At 41.1% G+C, this 19541-nt stretch overlaps 1 protein-coding gene across 1 annotated transcript; it reads left to right on the plus strand.

Moving 5' to 3' along the window:
- Positions 1-3481: 3481 nt before the first annotated feature.
- Positions 3482-18634, plus strand: SEC23IP (SEC23 interacting protein; the record flags this gene model as incomplete). Its single annotated transcript, XM_010156107.1, has 17 exons — positions 3482-4011; positions 4513-4708; positions 5191-5384; positions 5720-5809; positions 6234-6354; positions 6668-6757; positions 7370-7511; positions 8877-9085; positions 9774-9892; positions 10479-10649; positions 11042-11137; positions 11315-11521; positions 12151-12306; positions 13114-13216; positions 14548-14733; positions 15450-15612; positions 18553-18634. Coding segments are annotated over 17 exons (2855 nt in total), but the record flags the coding sequence as incomplete, so codon positions are not given.
- Positions 18635-19541: the final 907 nt, after the last annotated feature.

Genomic DNA, 19541 nt, shown 5'->3' on the forward strand with positions numbered 1-19541 from the left:
CTCGGGAGCCGGGCGGCTCTGCCGGGTTCCCCCGCAACCCCCTCGCGTTGTCCGGTGACGGGCTAAGGGGTCGGGTGGGTGGGAGCCCGCCTGGGGCCTGCTGAGCGGTGCTGCCGGCCTGGGCCCGCTACGTGGTGCCTGGACCCTAATCTCCCCGCGGGGCCCTGAGCTGTCACTGCCAGCTGCCGGGCCGTAACGCCTCAGGAAGGACAAGCAGCTTAAGATGTGTATGTTCCTCGTTCTTGCGTGTGCTTAATTTTTACGTGTCTGGATTTTAGTTGTGTGTTTTCAGTTTCTCGGTTAGCACATTTGTTTCAGCAGTTCCAACCACTCAATACTTCCATTCAGGGCTGTACTGAGTGTTTTCGCTTTTTTTGAAGCTCTTCTTCCGCGTTATCTCTTTATTTTCCCAGCGTGAAAATAGCATGTTAAGCAGGCACCTTAAATTTCCTTGTTAATTGAACTGTGGTTTTCATATCCTGCCCTTCCAAAGCCTTAATGTTGTTCCAAACGCGTGCATGTGCAATTTACAATCTGATGCTCAAACAGTGTCAGATAAAGGGTCATTTTTTTCTGGAAGTGGGTTCAGTCTTGAGATTGAAGTCCTAAACGTTAGAAATATACCTAGAAACAGATTGTTTAAGTTTTGCTGTATTGGTCCATATTGAGTCCAAAATCCAAGACTTTATTTAAATGCTCTTGTATCTTAAGTAAAATAAGTATTAATATAGATGGCAATCAGTGTCATACCTTTCTAGATTTAATAACATGTTTGCCAAGTGTGGGTTTGAAACATTTTTTTTTGGGGGTGGGAGAGATAAAAGCATTAGAAGATTATTCCTACTTACTTGACATATGTATGTAGCTGATATTTGCTACTTCCGTTGTGCAATCCTTACAGTTTTTTTTTCTTGCAAATATACAGCGGTTTTAATTTTTTTAAAAAAAGTAATTTTTAAGTGCTAATCTGGCCAGTAGCTTTGCACAGATGGCTGTCATGTGGCAATTGCCTGAAGACTGAAACCAGCCTGGGAGAGAATCTGGTGGGATTTCATGAATGTGTTAAATCATATGCCAATAGGGATCTGGCTGTGCAAAGTAGTTTGAAGCAGGAAAGAAGCAGCTCTTGACTGTGAATGTTAAATTCTATGAGATGCAATAAGAATTGATCTCTGAATTGTTTGACATCTGACAGTCAACTTTAGGAAGCTGTGTGCGGTCATAAGTTTGTTGTATCTCCAAGAGTGAGTAATAAGCATTTTGTGCTTTGCGGTTTGACAATAGAAGATCCTCTGGCTCAGCTGAGGGTGGGGTAACCAATATATTTACAGTAGATAGAGAGGAGTGTTCCCAACGAGGAAGTGGACTTGTGTCACTTGTGGTTGTCAGGTGGCAATCTGTGAGTGGCAAGGTCTGACCTTATATAGGGAGGGTGTACAGGAGTCCAACCTTATATAGGGAGGGTGTACAGGAGGTTGTCACACACTGGCTGTTGAAGAAAGACTGTTTTGTATATGGGAAGAATACTGCCCTTGTATGTCAAAGCTGTCCACTCATAGGAAAACTTTTAATTTCTATGAAGTGCTTTTTTTTCTGCCTCTCTGGGCTTATGTTCCATCATAGTTTTTGCAAAATTAGAAAAAGGCAAAATACGAAGTAATGTACTGTGTGGGAAAACTGTACGTCTCTCTCTATATATATATGCATGTAAGTACCACTTTTGTTTTGGCAGAAACAAACCTCATTTTGTCAACCTCGTTTTGCAAGGAAAGATGCAGTTAGGCTAAACCTCTGAAACCTAGTTGATGTTGGAGAACAGTACGCGTTTTGTGACTGGGCATTTGGTAAAGGCCTAGCAAACTCCTCAGCGTATTGCTACGTGTGTATCGTCACCTGACGTGGTGAGGTGAATCTCCTGCTCTGCTACCAGTTATTTTGGAAAGCTGAGAGTTGACAGTGTATGCAGTATGCTTCTCTCTAATCCACATTGTTAATGAAATGTGAAAGGAAGAAGAATGTTATTGTTTAGAAGTTGAGACCTTTTATTTAGTATAAATGGCTATTCTGCTTGTAGTTGGGGGATAATCCATAGGCCTGACTTCATAGTTGTCACTGCTTATAAATGGTTTTAGTATTCTCCAGATGATGGTTCACATGTAATGATTTTGGGGTTTGTCCCTCAAAGAGGGACAAAAATACTATGGGTGGAAGTGAGAGAAATTGTTAAATGCAGGTGATGCCTCAGATTGACACTATCTGAAAAGGTGGTTAAAGTAGTCCTTTTTAGTTATGCCAGCTGCTTATTTTATGATTAATTAATTAGAACAGAAGCTTCCTAGGGAGCTTACTCTGCGGAGTCCCCTGTGCTCCCTTGATACTCCTAATTACAGTTATGTTGGCTGCTTGTAGCTGCAGAGATGCTTGGTCTCTGTCTTTGCCTGGGGACTGAGCAGCAGAGCAGCAGCGATAGCTCAGTGATAGTCCTGGGGATTGTTTGATTGCGTTGCCAGAGCAGATGACAACACTCTTAGGACTTCTTGCTTGACTGCTTGCAAGGTGCTTTTCTCTTAGCAGGCAGTGATGCTCACACCATCACAGGTTTAACTGAGCTTACTGTGAGACCTATGATAATTTCAAACTGTTCTTCCTCCCACTTGTTACTAGATCTCTGCAAAGCAGAAAGCTGTGATTGACCAGGACCTGGCTTATGTATTTTCTCAACGTGAAAGGGCAGTCATGGCTTTGCACCTTTTTAAGCCCTCTCTTGCAGTTATGCAGAATGGGGACTTACTTTTTTTCCTGGAGGTTTAGTTCTTTGCCGGTCTAGGGTAGTGTTTGTAGGGAGAACTGGAGTAGGTCTTGCTCATCAAGTGACTTGGAGGGATGAGCTGTGGCCACCTTGCAAGTCAGTGTGGAAGAGTTGAGCGGGCACTGCGGAAGGAGCAGGGAGAATGGATTGCTTAACCCAATAGGTTTTCTCTCGTTGGAAATGTCCTTAAGCTCTGCTTTTGAATTTGATCTTGGAATTCTAAAAAACTAGGGCATGAAGTCCTACGCTTGGTAACTCCTTTCATGGTGAAAGGAAATGAACCAAGGCTGCTCTTGCGTTTGGTAGGCATAAGGGATATTGGAAGGGATTTTAATGCTCTGGAAGCAGGGATCTTTATCAAGTTGGCTTGGGAAGGCCTTGACTTGAGTCATACTTTAGTCTCTTATTTCAGATTTTTAATTTTTATTGCTTTATCTATGTACACTAAGTGATTTAGATGGTTTATTTCAAATGTTCTTAAAGACTTGGTATCTTTTGTTTCGTTTTATGGTGTGTTTACTCATCAAGGATATGTAAGCTCTGTAATGCTTTAGCTTTATGGGGCCAAAAGAGTTTTGGAAATAACTGATAATGTTACGGAACATTTTGACTACATACAGTAACTGGTTTGAACCTCTCGCAATATCTCTAGTGATCTCTTTGGTTTTGCAGATGATTCTGGAGATGTTGGTGAAGAGGACAGCTTCTTGGGTCAGACTTCTGCCAGCCCCAATCCACCACAGACTTTCAACTATTTCTCTCAAGTACCTAGTAGCAGTGATCCATTTGGGAGTATTGGGCAGCCACCCCTAACAACTGTTGCACCTCCTGTTGGAGCACCTGCCTTCTCGAGGCCTCCAGCTTCACTTCCACTTGCGTCTGGGTCACAGGATGGGCAAAACTCCTTTTCACCGCATATTCCCAAGTCACAGTCCTCTTACATTGCACCACCTTCATCACAGGTGGGAATCACAGCTTACCAGACTCCTCAGCAGAGCTGTCCTCCACCTGCAAATGCGTCTACTCTTCCCCCAGGAACATCTCAGCAGGGGTTTAACCCTTATCGGCACACCACCCTGAGCAGCAGAGCTAACCCGTACCTAACTCCACCCCAGCTACAGCAGAGTCACCTGCCTGCTCACCCACCATCCTCCATACCGCCTGGCCAGATGTATCAGACACCTCCAGCGTCATTGGCACAGGTACGTAAATCATTCCTGTTGTCCTGGTACCAGCACAAAACAATTTAGGTCACTTTCCTCTTTGAATTGCTTATTTTGTCTTCTGAAGACTTTTATTTTACCCAGAAAAACCCCAGAACCCTTTCTGACATCAAAATCTTTTCACTAGACTTAGCCTGGAACTGTTGCTTTAGGAAAACTTCCCAATCTTTGAAGTCAGTGTTCCCTGGGGCTGCAGCTACCTGAGCCTCTGGTGTCAGAAACAAGGCTGGGTTGGGAAGTTGTGCTGTTCTTTTCTGTCTGTTACTGTTTTTTACAGTTTGCTGCCATTTCAGCCGTGCTGCTGGATTGTTTGGCCCTCTGCTGTCAGTCAGGACATTCAGCCATTGGCAAGAAATCTCTTTTCAAGCTGGTTTTGCTGGCGAAGCCAGCAGATGTGCAGCGTGTTCCCTGTAGCTGTCACAGAACTGATCTATAGTTTGCTGTGTGTGGCTGAGGTGATGAGCGTGTATGTGTTTTCAGTTTCCACAGCCTCCGTCACAGCTCCGAGCTCCCAGGCCTGCTGGTCCACTGGTCCCGGCACCTCCAGTTTTGCTGCAGAACCAATATGAGCCGGTTCAGCCACACTGGTTCTACTGTAAGGAGGTGGAGGACAAGCAAATATGGATGCCATTCAGTATTCTGGATTCTGCAAAACTAGAGGAAGTCTATAATTCTGGTAAGTCGTGTCTTACTCAGAGGTGGACAGAAGAACTAGAAGGAAGACGTTAGAGTAATGCCACTCACATATGAAAGAGTGATATGGCAGTAATATTAATGCATATCTTGAGGATGTATTTTTGTGCCACTTAATTTATTCAGTTATATTATCTGTTGATGCTGTCATTGTTCAGATGTACATCCCCAGTGGCTGTCACATTTTCACAGAGAAATCTGTGTCTTGGTTTGCCTGTTTATAAATCTGTCAGCTCTGGAATAAGTATTCATATTTGGGAGTTTTTCAAAGCTTTTTTTTCTTGTGTACAGAGCACATAGAAGCATTTTAGGAGCAACATGATGGTTGCCTGATATTATGAAGCTTCTCTTCCCCGGTATAATTGTCTGTGTTGATACTCATCACGGAAGCGATCGGGGCTGGGGCGAGAGAGCAAAAGGATGGTATGTGTTAGTGTTGTAACGAGCGTGACTTCTGTGTCATAGTCCAGCCCGATCCCGAGAGCGTGGTTCTGAGCACGGATGGGGGACGCTATGATGTCTACCTGTATGACAGAATGAGGAAAGCTGTTTACTGGGAAGAAGAGCCTTCAGAAGTGAGACGATGCATGTGGTTCTATAAGGGAGACAAGGATAGCCGGTTTATTCCTTACACTGAGGATTTTAGTGATAAGCTGGAGGTTAGTATTACCTTTACATAAACCTCACAAAGTACTTGATAGTTCTTTGTCCTTATGGCCTTAGAAATACTTCTTCGTGTTTCATTGCAGCAATTTCCAGAGTGCACTTTCTGGAACATAAGTAAGAAAATCCTGGAAGGGGGAGTGGCTAGAAGGCCATCTTGCTCATGCATAGCTCCTGCTTTGCTGTGGCCTAAAATCAACTTGTATAGTGCTTCATGTGACACTTTTGTATAAATGAAGTTATATAAATTATGACCTTAACATTCGAGATGATGCAAAGGCCAAAAAATGTTTTGGCGTACTGATTTTGTGTAACCTGTTTACTGTTTCAGGCAGAATATAAAAGGGCCGTAACTACAAATCAGTGGCATCGGCGACTTGAATTCCCAAATGGGGAGACAATTGTTATGCATAATCCCAAGGTAACAGATTTTGGCAATTGGTTCTCAGCGCATTCACTAGGGGTGCATGGGAGCATACATTGAATGTAGTCAAGGAATGAAGAATGCTTGTCCGAGGAGTTAAAATTGTTAAGAATCACTGAGCTTCTTCAACTAGCAGTTACTTTTGTTTAAGTAGTTGGTTGCTTTTCATACTAATGGGGATTTTATGTGTTATTTTGGAGTATGGTTTTGGCTGTTGCTTCCACAGGGAATAGCCTGAAGGTTTTCTAAGGCTTTGTTTGTATATCTGCTAGCTGAAGAAAACAGTTGAGTCTCAGATGCGAGGTGAAGCAGTCAAACAAAAAGTGGGTTAAACCATGCAATGCTTTCAGACTAACAATACAAATCGTAAGTTTATTTGTGTTTATAATTGGACAATGTTGTTTGTTTTTTTTTTTTTCAGGTCATAGTTCAGTTCCAGCCTTCTACCACACCAGATGAATGGGGCACCACTCAAGATGGTCAGGCAAGACCGAGGGTTGTAAAACGTGGAGTTGATGATGACCATGATGAAATTCCTGATGGTATGTGATCACTGCAGCTTGAGCAGTCAGTTCAATTCTGCGCTAAAGTCGGGCAGTACTGGGTGGAGTGGAAATGCACTGTTCATGCCTAGAGTCTGAAGATTCAAGTTACTCCTTGATCTAAGCTGCTTGAAGGAAGTTATCTGGCTTTGGTTCTTCTGAATCAAAGGAGTCCCGTGGGCTGTGTTGTGTCCTGAACCATGTTATGTGATAGGCTTTACAAAGCAAATGTATCTTAAGGTTGCTTAACTCTAAACTTACCCCTGCGGTACGTACTGGCACTGTGAATTGTTTCTTTTTTCTTTTTCTACAGGAGAAGTGTCCCAAATTGACCATCTAGTATTTATGGTTCATGGCATAGGTCCTGTATGCGACTTGAGATTTAGAAGCATTGTTGAATGTGGTAAGGCTTTGCTTGTTTAGTGAGCAGTTGTTTTTTTAACTGTTTAAATGTGTGTCTCCCGATCTTGTATTCAGATAAGCATGTCTTTAAAAAAAAAGTCTCTAATGTTAGGAAGTTCAGTTTCTGGTAGAATTTTTTCCTGATCACTTTCCAAAAGTAGAATCTGTGTTTTGTCAGACTTAGAGCTGTAACTGTTACTGGTCCTCAATATTAGCCTTGCGGAGCGGTTTGGGGTGTGGGGGCATGTGTCTTTTTTGTGATGTGGGTGTACGTGTATGCTTTGTGTGGTGTGTGTGTGTGTGGTGGTGGTTGTGTGGGGTGGTTTTGGTTTTTAAATGCGCTGTAGTACAACTGAGTAAATGAAGAAGGCAGGCTATGGAGTAAAAATGCATTCGTGTGGGATAAATAGAAGCTTGCTAGAAGATGTGCTTTTAAAAAAATATATGTTCTTATAGTTAGAGGAGTAATATGTGAAAAAAAATTTCCACTTTACAGTTTCCTTCATTTCTATTCTCACTGTATCTGAAATTGGAGGGGGAAAAAGAATATTTGTAACTGTGTGCTACTTCAGTACTGCTACTATCAGATTTTCATTACTCTTCTTCTCTACAGTTGATGATTTTAGGGCCGTTTCTCTGAAGTTGTTGCAGACTCACTTTAAGAAATCTTTAGAGGAACATAAAGTGAGCAGGGTGGAATTCCTCCCCGTTCACTGGCATAGTTCTCTGCACGGAGATGCAACAGGTGTAGACAGGTGAGTATATTGTTTACGTTGAGAACTTCATAAGAGCTGCGTCTTAACGGTTCTTATAAAGTGGATAAACAGAAGTTAATATGCTCTTTAGGCTAGATGAATGACTGGGTTACGCAAGAGAATTGCTAGTTTTCTTAATTAACGTTTTCATGAATCTAGGGAAAGCTGGAAAGGCATGTGGAGTATTTTCTCTTGTTTATTTTCATGACACTGAGTGCCAGGACACGCATGCTTTTTCAGCGCTCCTTTTTCCTGAAGGTGGCTGATGCATTGGTATGTGATGACATGTGAGTATGTAGAGATAGTGAGCCTAAGTAAGAGGCAGTGAACCCTAGAGATGTGTTGTCCAGCAGCAGGTATGTACAATTTAGAGTGGAAAGTGTTCTTTCCTGTACCTTCCTGCAGTCTCATTGAGTTTGACCCTAGGAGATGTCAGTGTCTTCTTCCTGGGGAAGACTTTGAGGCCTCTGTCCAACCCTAGCATAGTGCCTGGACTATGGTTAGGCAGTTGAGCTGAGATGATTTTTTAAAAAAAAAAAAAAATCAAAGTATCTATGTTAGGATAAGAGTGTTACAGCACTTTAAAATACCTGTTTTAAAATTGCTTCTTGTTGCCTGTCCCTTTGCTGTTGCTTGACATTTCAAGCTCTGTTCTCTTGCTCAAAGATGGGGAAGTAGAAATTGCGAGGGAAGCAACCTGTACTGCTTAGAGCATGTGCTGGTGTTCTCCAGACTCTTCTGGCTCAGTCAAGTCATGCTGCTTTCCTAGCATCTTAGTCTTTTATTCTTATTTGAACAATGTATTGTCATGAGGAAGGAAGATCCTCATTCTGTTAATCAAACCAGGCACTGCTAACTAAGGCAGTTTCAGTTCTCTAGCAATGCCATTGCTGGAGCAATTCCCAAACCCTAACCTTAACCCTTATTGTAACTCCAGTAGGCAGATGGTGATGCCAAGCTTTTTCTCCAGAGATAGAGTGTATGTTGCCTGTTACTTCAATTTCACCTTCAGTTTTTATATGCCAGTTATTTTTCTCTTCCGCCTCTACCAATCTGCTCACACAACTTCCTTCTTCCGACGTAAGAGCAGTGTTGTAACAGAGAAGAGACTGTTTCAGGCATCCTTCAGCCTGGAGAGGAAAAAGGGAGCTGTATCTCTCTCAAAATACGTACAATGAGCAGATAGCACTGATGTATGAATATGCAATGAGGCCAGAAGGCTCTGTATTTATTTTTCATGTCTGTAGAGACCCTGTCTGTAGTATTTACACTGCAGTTCTACTACCTGACATTTCAAAAGTTAACAAAGTTCTTATCTGCATTTATTTAATGGTATTCATGCTTCTAATGATTTTGTGTTACCAGGAACATAAAAAAAATCACTTTGCCGAGCATTGGACGCCTGCGCCACTTCACCAATGAAACGCTCCTTGACATACTGTTTTACAACAGCCCCACCTACTGTCAGACGATCGTGGATAAAGTGGGGCTGGAAATGAACCGTTTGTATGCGCTTTTCATGAGTCGCAACCCAGACTTCAAAGGAGGAGTCTCTGTGGCCGGACACAGTTTAGGTAATTATCCAAGGAGCTGATAGGGGGTAAAACCAGCATTCCTACACCAAGGGGAATGGAACCTTCATTAAACATAAGGTTAAAATTAGCTGATAGGGCATCGCTGTCTTTCAGAGTAGGGCTGTTTAAAAGTCAAACACATCTCAATGGCTAAGTTTTATGAAGCTTTGAGAGATGTTAGTACTTCATGGATGCGTATGTTCTGCGTCACCACTCCCCTTTGGCTTCCTTCTTGAAGACCTGGTGTCTAATTTGTGTGTAAAAGTTGACAGGTGTCCTGTTGGGTGGGTAACTTCTGTGTCTCAGAACCCTCACTTAGTAAAAGTAAGATTTTTTTTTTTGGAGTGTGGAGTAAGTGACATGTGACGTGTCATGAAGACTGTGACATGTGGGTTTGGGCTGGAACTTTCCCTCTGGTTTGGCAAGCAGTCTAAGATGGTTAAGGAAAGGTAGTTTAATCATGGCAACTACATGAAGGTATTTCATGTGAACAAGGAGGAAAAAAACAGTGTGCTTTTTACTGCAGATGACTGGTCAAGTTAATATGTGGGTATTTCAGTTTTAATTCAGCCGTCCTTTTTTGCTCAGTCTGTACATTGCTGTTACTATTGCACATAAGTCTTGCTTAGGATTCAGGGACAGGAAAATCTGACTTTATTCCCAAGGCAACTTCAATTGCTCTCTCCAGGTTCCTTAATTCTGTTCGACATATTGTCTAACCAGAAGGACTTGGCTTCGTCAGTAAATACTGGGCCATTCTCTGGTGTGAATGGGACTGTAAAGGAGGCGTCTGTTCATGATAAACAGGTAATTGGCATGCTAGTCTTTCCAGATAAATGGATCTGATATTTTCAGCAACTTTCCCAAATGTTTTAGCTGAAACACGGTTGTGAGTTCTGGTAGTACATTTTAACGTGTTCATGGCAGTGTTCAGTTTTTAAAATATTGTCAGTTCTCAGGACAAACTGTTGGCATCTCTCTCTCGTTCCAAGCAGGCCGGGAATGGGATTTGATCATGAACATCAACTTTGAGCTTTCTGGCCATGTAACTTGGTCTTAACAGTATCTGAATGGTGGGGGAGATGTGTGTGAGGGAAAGAATCCATCTGGGTTCAGGCTAGAAACAGCGACCAGTTGTTTGATGATTAAAAGGAAATATTTTTGAGTGTCAGAAGCTCAAGAAACCTTTTGTCCCTCTTAATTTTTAAATATATTTCTTGCTGGTCTATTATTAATGGAAAAGCTGTATCCTGTTTTACTAAAAATGGGGATAAGGTTACAACCCTTACGTAATAATGTTTCGAAGAGAAAGTAGTTAAATGTGTTTTTACTTGCTGCATATTGGCTTTTCCCTGTTAGATGATGTGATTCTGTTTCTATGCTGTTTTTCAAGATGACTGAAGACACCAGTTCCTTGGGTTCCTCAATTACTACTTCTGGTGATGACCTTTGTGAGCCTGAAGTAGACGATGATGTTCCTACTTTGCAGAAGACTCTGGAAATGCTTAGTTTGTCGGAGTATGCCAGCACGTTTGAAAAGGAGCGAATTGACATGGAGTCTCTGGTACAGTAATGTTCACTTGGATTGCGGGGATTGCAGGGGTATGGAGGCTTATGTTTGGGGTTTTTTTGATTAGTTTTTTTTTTAATGAGTTTGAGTTTAGTGTATGTTGTGGTTTAATCAAGAGGCGTGAACGAAGTTGCAAAGTTAAGATGATTAATGCATGACCTGGACTAAAGGTTATGCGAGACTCTCTTCATGTGGCGTGTCCCTCCCTTCCCCCTCCTCCCAATTATGTTAAGACACCTTGTATCACATCTTTCAAATTTTTTGTAATTTCTGTATCTTTATAAAATGTCTTGTCTTATTCATAAGGCATTGTTAATAATAAATTGTATATCTTACCTGAAAAGTTATAAAGTATGCTTTGATTTGTGTGGGTTTTTTTTTTTTAGCTGATGTGTACAGTTGATGACCTGAAGGAAATGGGGATACCTCTTGGACCAAGAAAGAAAATAGCTAATTTTGTAAAGGACAGAGCAGCCAAGCAGGTAAATGCATTTTTCAGGAATTGAGTAAGGAGGAGTTTAAGCAAATTTAGCTGGATTCCGTGCTGCGGAGTAACTTTCGTTCTTTAACACGCTTGTTAACATCATGGTTATATTAAAGTAATTTTGAGAACTTTGGAATAAGCTATTTTTTCCTGCTTTTGAAACTTGTCTCGAAAGGAACAAAAGAAAGCAGTAGCAGAAAAGAAAGCAGTGCTGGCTGCCACGCTCCAAACTGAAGAAGGTGCCCAGAAAACAAAGGAGATGGTTACTTCTGTCTCCCCTTCAGAGCCTGGTCAGCTGCACTCAAAGAAGAAGCTTCCAGTTGGTGTGTCAGTTTCTTCTGGGAACATTGACTATGAGTATTTTGAAGTTGGAACTGGCCAGGTGAGACTACATAGGTTTAAGTGACTCATTTGGAACAGTGCTGTCTTTTGCTTGGCTTTGGTTTTTTAACGTTGATGACTTCGTTATACTTCCCTTGATTGTTGCACTCAAGTTAAGTTTGTGAAGAACTTTACCCTTTGGAGGGAAGGCTGGGACAGTGGGTTAGAATACTGAAAAGCAAAACTTATTATCACAAGGATGCCATTGCAATTTATTTTTACTTTCAGCAGTGAATGAGCCGTACTGCTTTCAGCAGTTCTCTTCCAGCATCAGAACCATGTGAATGACATATTGAATGGTTCTGTGACTTTACATTTGACATGGTATCCTAAATTGATCTGTTTGACCTCAAACTTAAGTTCCAAACCTCAAAGACTTCCTCTTCTAAATGTATTATTAATTTTTTTCTTACTTTTCAATTTTTTAAAGAGAATCAGTTTAGTGTCACAGTACTAAAATGTACTGATGCTATAGCGTTCGTTGGAAGGGGGCAGTGCAGCTCAAGCCTCCTGGAAGTGCAGTGAGCATGTTGTTAGTGTAATATACTACTTGTTTTTCCTTCCCACCTAAGCATGTTATTAACTAGCTGGCAGTTCTGAGCAACTCTGAATCTGACTTCTGTCTGGTAGGTTTCTGTGGCTTACAGTGCCTTGGACTTTGAACCAGATATTTTCTTTGCTCTCGGTTCCCCTATTGGTGTGTTCCTTACTGTGAGAGGTGTGGAGAAGATTGATGAAAACTACAGGCTTCCTACCTGCAAGGGATTCTTCAATATCTATCATCCAGTGAGTAAGCACCGCTTCTGAGATTTGATTTTTAGTTGATGGGGATGACAACAGTGCAGAATATTAGATATTAGCCTTTGAGCATTACACCTCCTCTTGCCCTATGTACATTTCCCAAAATGTCCTTTAAAAAAAAAATGACCTAACTGAAAGATAGATTCCAAATATTTGTGGTCTTTACTGCAGAAGTGGAGCAGAGCTGGCTGTGGGTTCCACACCTAGCATGCTGTCACAGTTTAACTCTGGCTAGCAAAATACCACCCGTCACACTTGCCTAGGTATGCATTGGCGTGATATTTGCCCTGTTCATTTTCAGAGCTTAAAGAACTTTTTTTTTCCTTCATTAATTTCAAGCCATGCTTGTAGATGTTAATGAAGTGTTTGTATTTGAGCAGTTTACAGGACTTTTCTGAGTTTACAGTTCAGATTCTGGAAAATTCAGTAACCCTTCGAGGTTTTGCAGCGCATGTGGTACATTTGTCTCTTCTGTCCTATCTTGTTTAACAGTTAAACAGTGACACATTGGTAGAGATCATCAGAGTGCAAGGAAATTTTGCTGCCCTTTCACTCTCGTTTCCTCTCTTAGAATCTCTGTGTGTAGGAGAACAAGACCTAATTAGTTAATGACCGTGCTTAATCTTATAATTAAACTAAATGGTTATGAAGAGAGTTTCTGTAAACTGAAATAGAACAGAATTTAAAAATGGTTCTCTAGTAATTGTAAATAAGGCTGTCTTTCTCACTGAAATGTGATCATTAGAATAATTTCTAAGGTAACTAAGTGTCTTTTGTGTTGTTTCTTAACAGCTTGATCCCGTAGCTTACAGGTTAGAACCGATGATCGTTGAAGACACGGATTTAAAACCCGTTCTTATTCCACATCATAAAGGCAGAAAAAGGCTTCATCTGGGTAAAAAGAAAACTTATTTCCTATTTGGATCTCATTCCTAATTTGCTCATTTGATGCATTAAAATATTGTAAAGTCTCAAGAGACTAATGAATGTTCCTGGGTATCTGACTCCATGTTTTTCCTAAACATCAGAGCGATTCCTCCCAGCCCCATAAGTTGGGCATTCACAGCTGCATTCAGATGTAATAATGGTAATTCCTCCGGATTTGAGCTTCTGAGTAACAAAGTTCCATTTTAAAATGGCTGTACACTGCTTGTTCACCTTAATTTCTAAGATGATGTGAAACAGAAGCTAAATTTACTGATTTCTTTTCCCTTGTCTATAATGACCACCATGGAATGTTTAACCAGTGACTGTTCAGTACTGGAAACGTTGAGGAAAACGGTGATTCCAGAGCCATTGGTGGGCAGAGACTGGATTTTATTGCTCATAAGTACACATCAGATCAAGGTGCTATACTGCATTTTGCATACCTAGTAGGGAAGGTCAGTTTTGCTGGTCAGTTGACAATACTACTGTTGTACAAGTTCACAGAGCCTGCCTGAAAACCTGTCTTTGGGCACATGGACATAGCAACTCTGCAGCATCTGTACTTTAGAATGGTACATTAGAATAAGTCTCCTTTCCGAGCTTAGGCAAGGTATTTGTTAAGGGATGTTTTAGGTTACAGCTATCTTTTGATGTGTAATAGATGTGAAAAATATGGTCTGTTGCTCTTTAGAGGTTTTTCTTTGAATGTTGCATGGAGTAGTTGTGAGCCCAAATCTAACAGACCGATGTTGTCCTAAGTAGTGACGGTGCAGAGCTCTCCATCAGCCAGAGTTTCCCACCAGTGTTGAATGGCAGCTGGTTACTGGTGAGACAAGTACTGAGCTGTAGCAGAATTACAGGCTGGAGTTGTCTGGGAATGCTTCTCCACTGCTGCCGCAAGTGATGTTAGCAGCTCTTCTGGCCTCTTCTGCTGTGCTGGAGTTTGAGACTAGTCTCTGTGCTTCTCCTTTAGTGCAGGATTTTAGGAGTGATTGTGGGTAGTGTTCGTGTTGAGGGATTATCTGGTGTAGCTGTTTCTGTGGACCCTTCTGGACTTGGAGGTTGTTGGATTGTTCCCTGTCCTTGACCCATTCAGTGAGAAATCAATTGGGGATTAATTGCATTTCACCTAATCTTTTAAAATGGAATATAAAAGCAAGAAACACATTGATGACACAGCAGTCCTGTTACCCCTAATAGTTGAGATTTGTTGAACAGGGTTTTATTATTCAGTTTTTAATTTATAATTTTAAAGCCTTCTACTATGGTGATTTTTTTTTCCTCTCTTTTTTTCCTTAGAGCTGAAGGACTCTCTCTCTCGTATGGGATCTGATCTGAAACAAGGTTTTATTAGCTCACTGAAGAGTGCATGGCAGACCCTTAACGAATTTGCACGTGCTCATACATCCTCAACTCAACTACAAGCAGAACTGGAGAAAGTAGCTAACCAAATTAAAGAGGAAGAAGAAAAACAAGTGGTAGAAGGTATGTGGACACACTGTTGGTTTTCATATAACTTAACGGTCTCAAATTAGTAGAAAGTTGAGCATTCTTGTGAGTGCTACTGATTCTCCTGACCCTATTAAGGAGGCCTTTGTGCTTTTGGGTGTTAATCTTAAATGGAACATCTACTGCTGGGTGGGGTTTTTTTTCCTTTTAGGAGAGGAAAAGTTAACTTTTATTGAAGGATATTTTAGGCTGGAGTTTGTATAACCTTTCAACTGTCTGTTAGAAGGGCAGGTTTCTAGATCACCTGTGTTTCTTTCAGGGCAAATTAGTAGAAATAAAATATTTGTGAGATTTATTCTCTTTGATAGTGTTTTGCTGAGTTTCTTGGGTTGAGCTAAGAAGCATTCAAGTATGTGATCTAATGGAAAAAACATGATTTCAGGTTATTTGCTGTGGAATGACTGGATTTGCCTGCGTATAAACAGTACAGTTTGTTTTTAAAATGGCTCAGCTACTACATTATGTGAGCTGTTCTTCAAACAAACTCTGTTTAAACTGTTATGAAAGAAATTAGCCTGGAGTTCCAGTAGCATTTCTGAATTAAGCAGTGGCATGCTAGTCAGTTGGGGCTGTCGGTATTGTCTTATTGCAAGTGCTTGGAATTATAGCGGGGAAACTGGGTGATATTTCTTGGTTATAGTCAAGCGGGCTGTGCTTGAAAACAGGTTAAATCTTAAGCTCTTTAATCTTAGCTGAAAAGATCACTGACAGTCCAGACCCTCCAAAAGATGAAGATTTCTTGGTGAAGGTTGGAATGCTAAATGGAGGACGTCGGATTGATTACGTTCTACAAGAAAAACCAATAGAAAGCTTCAATGAATACCTTTTTGCTTTACAGAGTCATTTGTGCTATTGGTAAGAGGAAATACTTGTGATTCTGTAATTACTGCTCTTCTGATAGAACTGTATGTCTCTAGATGTTGGTAATGACATGCCTACCGTTTGTCTTACTCCTGTTGTCTGTTGTTTATCTGTGACCAATATAATAATAGCTAGAATGATGTTGAGTGTGTTATGATGAAGACGTAGGTGATCTCTGTCAGAAATCACGCCCTAGCGTTTCACTTCAATTCTGTTTTGACAGAAATAACTGGGTTTATGTATACAGATCTGTTTTTTCAGGCTGCTGCTGATTTGAGAAGTTAACCAGTTGGTCCTTTTGTGACATTTATTATCAGACTATGACTGTTCCAGTGGTTGATGTGCATGCATATGACTTAGGAGACCTGAGTTTTCTGGGTCTTTGCAATCTTTGAAAAGTTTGGAAAAGACTGGTTGGACTGAGTTGGATCCAAGGTCCTTAGCACTTAATTCTGAAGTGGGCTCTCCTTTGGGAAGATGCTGCCTTCCCATGCAGGCATAGTGTAAAGATAAATTTGTCATACACTGGATGCTCCAGTGTTAATTGAGGCAATTTGAGTATCAGGGTGAAGAGTATATACGAGTGTCCAGGACTGTCAGTCTCAAGTTGTCACACCTAGATGTCACTATTCGCTAAGCTCACTTCAAAATAAAATTCTCTGTCAGCACAGAGTAAACAGATCTGTCCCCCTGTTTGCAATATAGACCTTGCATACTGTCCTCTTCAACTTTGACACTCAAAACGCACACCTTCAGCTACAATCATTTTCAAAACAAGGAGGGCTCTGTGAGCATTTTTGACAACCAGTTTTTCAAGCCAAACTATTCATGAAGGGATTGTTTTAGACTACGGTATGTTGTAAAATCTCATTACCTCTTCATGTGGGAATGAAATTGCTGGGTATTGATGCTCTGCTGTGAAAGATTAACAGAAGAAAGGAAGAAGATGGCACAATGGGTCTTCCTGTAAGCGTGGGTGGTTACGATTTACCACGTGTATGCAGGGGTTGCTCAGATGCAGGACAGTTTATGGAACAAGACGCAGAGTTTGGTGGTGTTGTGGGGTCAGAGCTGCAGTGCACCGTTGCCTTACCTGCGTTTGGACTTACGCCTTTTAAAAGTGCTTATGCATTTCAAATGGAAGAAGATATAATTCCACTTACAGAAATAACAGTAACTATTGACTTGCTGAACTACAGAGTTGTTCTTTTTCCTTTTTTCGGTATATCATTGTGTGCATCTTATTACTGTCAAAAAATTAAGCACACGTGAAAATGCACAAGATGTGGATGGGTAGAGCAAGGCTTAAAATGGATTTGGCAACACGACAGCACATCTTTGTGTGTTACAGGCAAGCTGGGGTGTCAGAGGCTGAGCTGTGCAAAATGTGTTGGGGGGGTGGCTTTTTTGGTCTTTCAGGAAAGAAAATACTCATCTCTTGTTTTGAATCTAGCAGCTGCTGGGCAAGCCATGCTGTACACTAATTTTGAAGGCTTTGATTTTTAATAGTGAATAATTTTTTGAATCAGGCATTTTTCCAGAGGCTAAAATGTGGAATTATTATGCGGAAGGCATTACCTGAAGTATCATCTTAGCAGTTGGTATCCCGTATGCTGTTAGGGGTCAGCCACCGCTGGAGGAGGGAAGATGAAGGCTGCGGCGCTGGTGGGTGCCAGCACTGCTGGGCACTGAGCTCTGGCAGTACTCCCCAGCAGCTGTAAGAAGTGGCAGAGCCATTTCGGGGTAGAGTTGAAGGAACACACAATTCTTTTCCACAAGGCGGCAGCTGATCATTGCCAGGTTTTTAAGAACTTGCTGCCCATAGGCCTTTTCTGTTGTTCGAGTAAGGGGTAGGAGAGGGGTTGGGTTTTGTCACCATTTTTATTTTTTTTGAGGGGGGTGGTGGGGAAAGCTTTAAATGAAATGACCTGTGGGTTAGAGAGAACGGAGCTTCCGCATTGATCCTTCTGCTTGCTTGTTTAATAGCGGAGAGCATCAAGAGGCGTAGTTACTGTCTCTGTGCTCAGTTGTGGACAACACCTGTGGTCCCTTAGCTTGCACGTTTAACTGTCCTGGTGCTCTGTAGATGGTGTTCCTCACGGTTCTGAATGCCAGATCTCCTCTACTGCCTCCTGATGTCCTTTCTTTCAAAAAGCATGGGAAGCTACCCTTACCAAACAACTCCTGCAGCTTTGCAACTTGCTTAAAACCTGCCTGTTTAACTTTGGTATTGTTTACAGTGATTGTTACGTTCTTTGCTTATGTGTGTTTAAATAATACTTTATAGACAAGTAAGAAGATTGAGTCTGTCCATGCTAAACTTACATTCAGATAGCCTGAAGCTTTGATTGTTGAAAAGGAGGAAAACCACTAATTTGGAAACATAGCACTTGAATTATATTAATCTTCAAATTATTTGAGAACTCCCTTCCTTTTTAGTGGTAAGAAAGAGAGGAAGACTGTGGATATTTAATGTAGTCTCTTTACAAGGAGGTGGCAGCCGGTGAGGAGAGAACTAGAATATTGCTGATAGAATTGGGAAGGCTGAATTTTGACACTGGGCTAGTAGATGCAGTATGGGCAAATAAAGGAAGAAAACCAGGACAAGTAGAATGTATCCTTGGTGGAATCTGTTCGGGAGCCCCTCACAGGTAAAACGTGATAGATTATTTGAGGAGAATAGGCCAAATGAGTAACATCAAAGAAGTGGGTAAATGGATAAGCTAGGGCTGAAAGCAGAAATAATGCAAAACTGGTGGAGAGTTGTGGCTCAGAGGAAGTTGGTAGTGGTAAGGCTGTGCTCCTGAAAGAGAAGTACTAGGGCTGTAGGTTGTGTAAAGTTTTTGGAGAGCTGGAATGGGATGAAATGTGGTTTACAAGAATTAGAAGCACAGCAAAATAATAATAATTTTTTTTTTTTTAAATTCTCTCTAGGGGTTCTGAAGACACTGCCTTGATGTTCCTCAAAGAAATATACAGGACTGTGAACATCAATCCTGAACAGCCACAGCATTGATGTATAGATACATGGATTTGTAAGTGTATTCTAACATAACTTATGTACTCCTGTCAAATTCAGCTGCAACTTGGATGCCTTTACTTTCCCTTTTTCCTCTGAAGATTACATTATGAAGCAGACAGCTGCAAAGAGCCATTTTGTTGGGAAAAACAACTTTTGAACTTAAATACAGGGCAAGTGTTTAAGTTTTTCCCCCCTTCATGCCCAAAAGATACCTGATGTTAGAGTTTTCAGTATGGGCTAATAATTGCTAGTACAAATATGTCAGCAAATGTGAACTATCATGGTTCTTCCTCTTTTTCAATTTGTTCAGTGAATGTTCAATAGTAGGAAAACTTGGTGAAACTGGATATGATGAAATTTCCTTTGCAGCGCTGTAGATGAAAGCACACCAAAGGTGTTCCAGCACTGTGCAAGTTGTTGGATTGGTTGACCAGTTAGGCACATGTATGCCAGGGCAAAAGCCACTTCTCTCCTAAGAAGGTGTTAAACATTGATATTGATAAATTACTAAATTTAATTAAGACCTCTATGTATTCCAGTATTTTATTACCATGATATAGCTTAAGAATTTCAGTAGAACAAGTGAAACACTACAGCACTGGGGTTTGTTCGCTTTGAAAAGAAATGAAATACACAAAATAATTGAGTATCTTAGGTATGAAATGTACTTGCAGGTATTTTTATATTAAGAATTGTGTGTCCTAACTGAAGGTCTGTGTCGTACCAGTCTGCATCACTGGATGTTATAGAAAAGGCTATAGACAGGCAAGGAGAAATAAACACCTTGCCTTTTTGGAATTGTCCAGCAGGATAGTTTCTGATCTATCTGTCTCCATTTTTTTCACAAGAACTGATCGTGTTAAGGTATATGGGTACCCAGAATGAAGAAAAATACTTGCCG

Source organism: Eurypyga helias, unplaced genomic scaffold, assembly GCF_000690775.1.
Source record: "Eurypyga helias isolate BGI_N326 unplaced genomic scaffold, ASM69077v1 scaffold8187, whole genome shotgun sequence".
NCBI lineage: Eukaryota > Metazoa > Chordata > Aves > Eurypygiformes > Eurypygidae > Eurypyga > Eurypyga helias.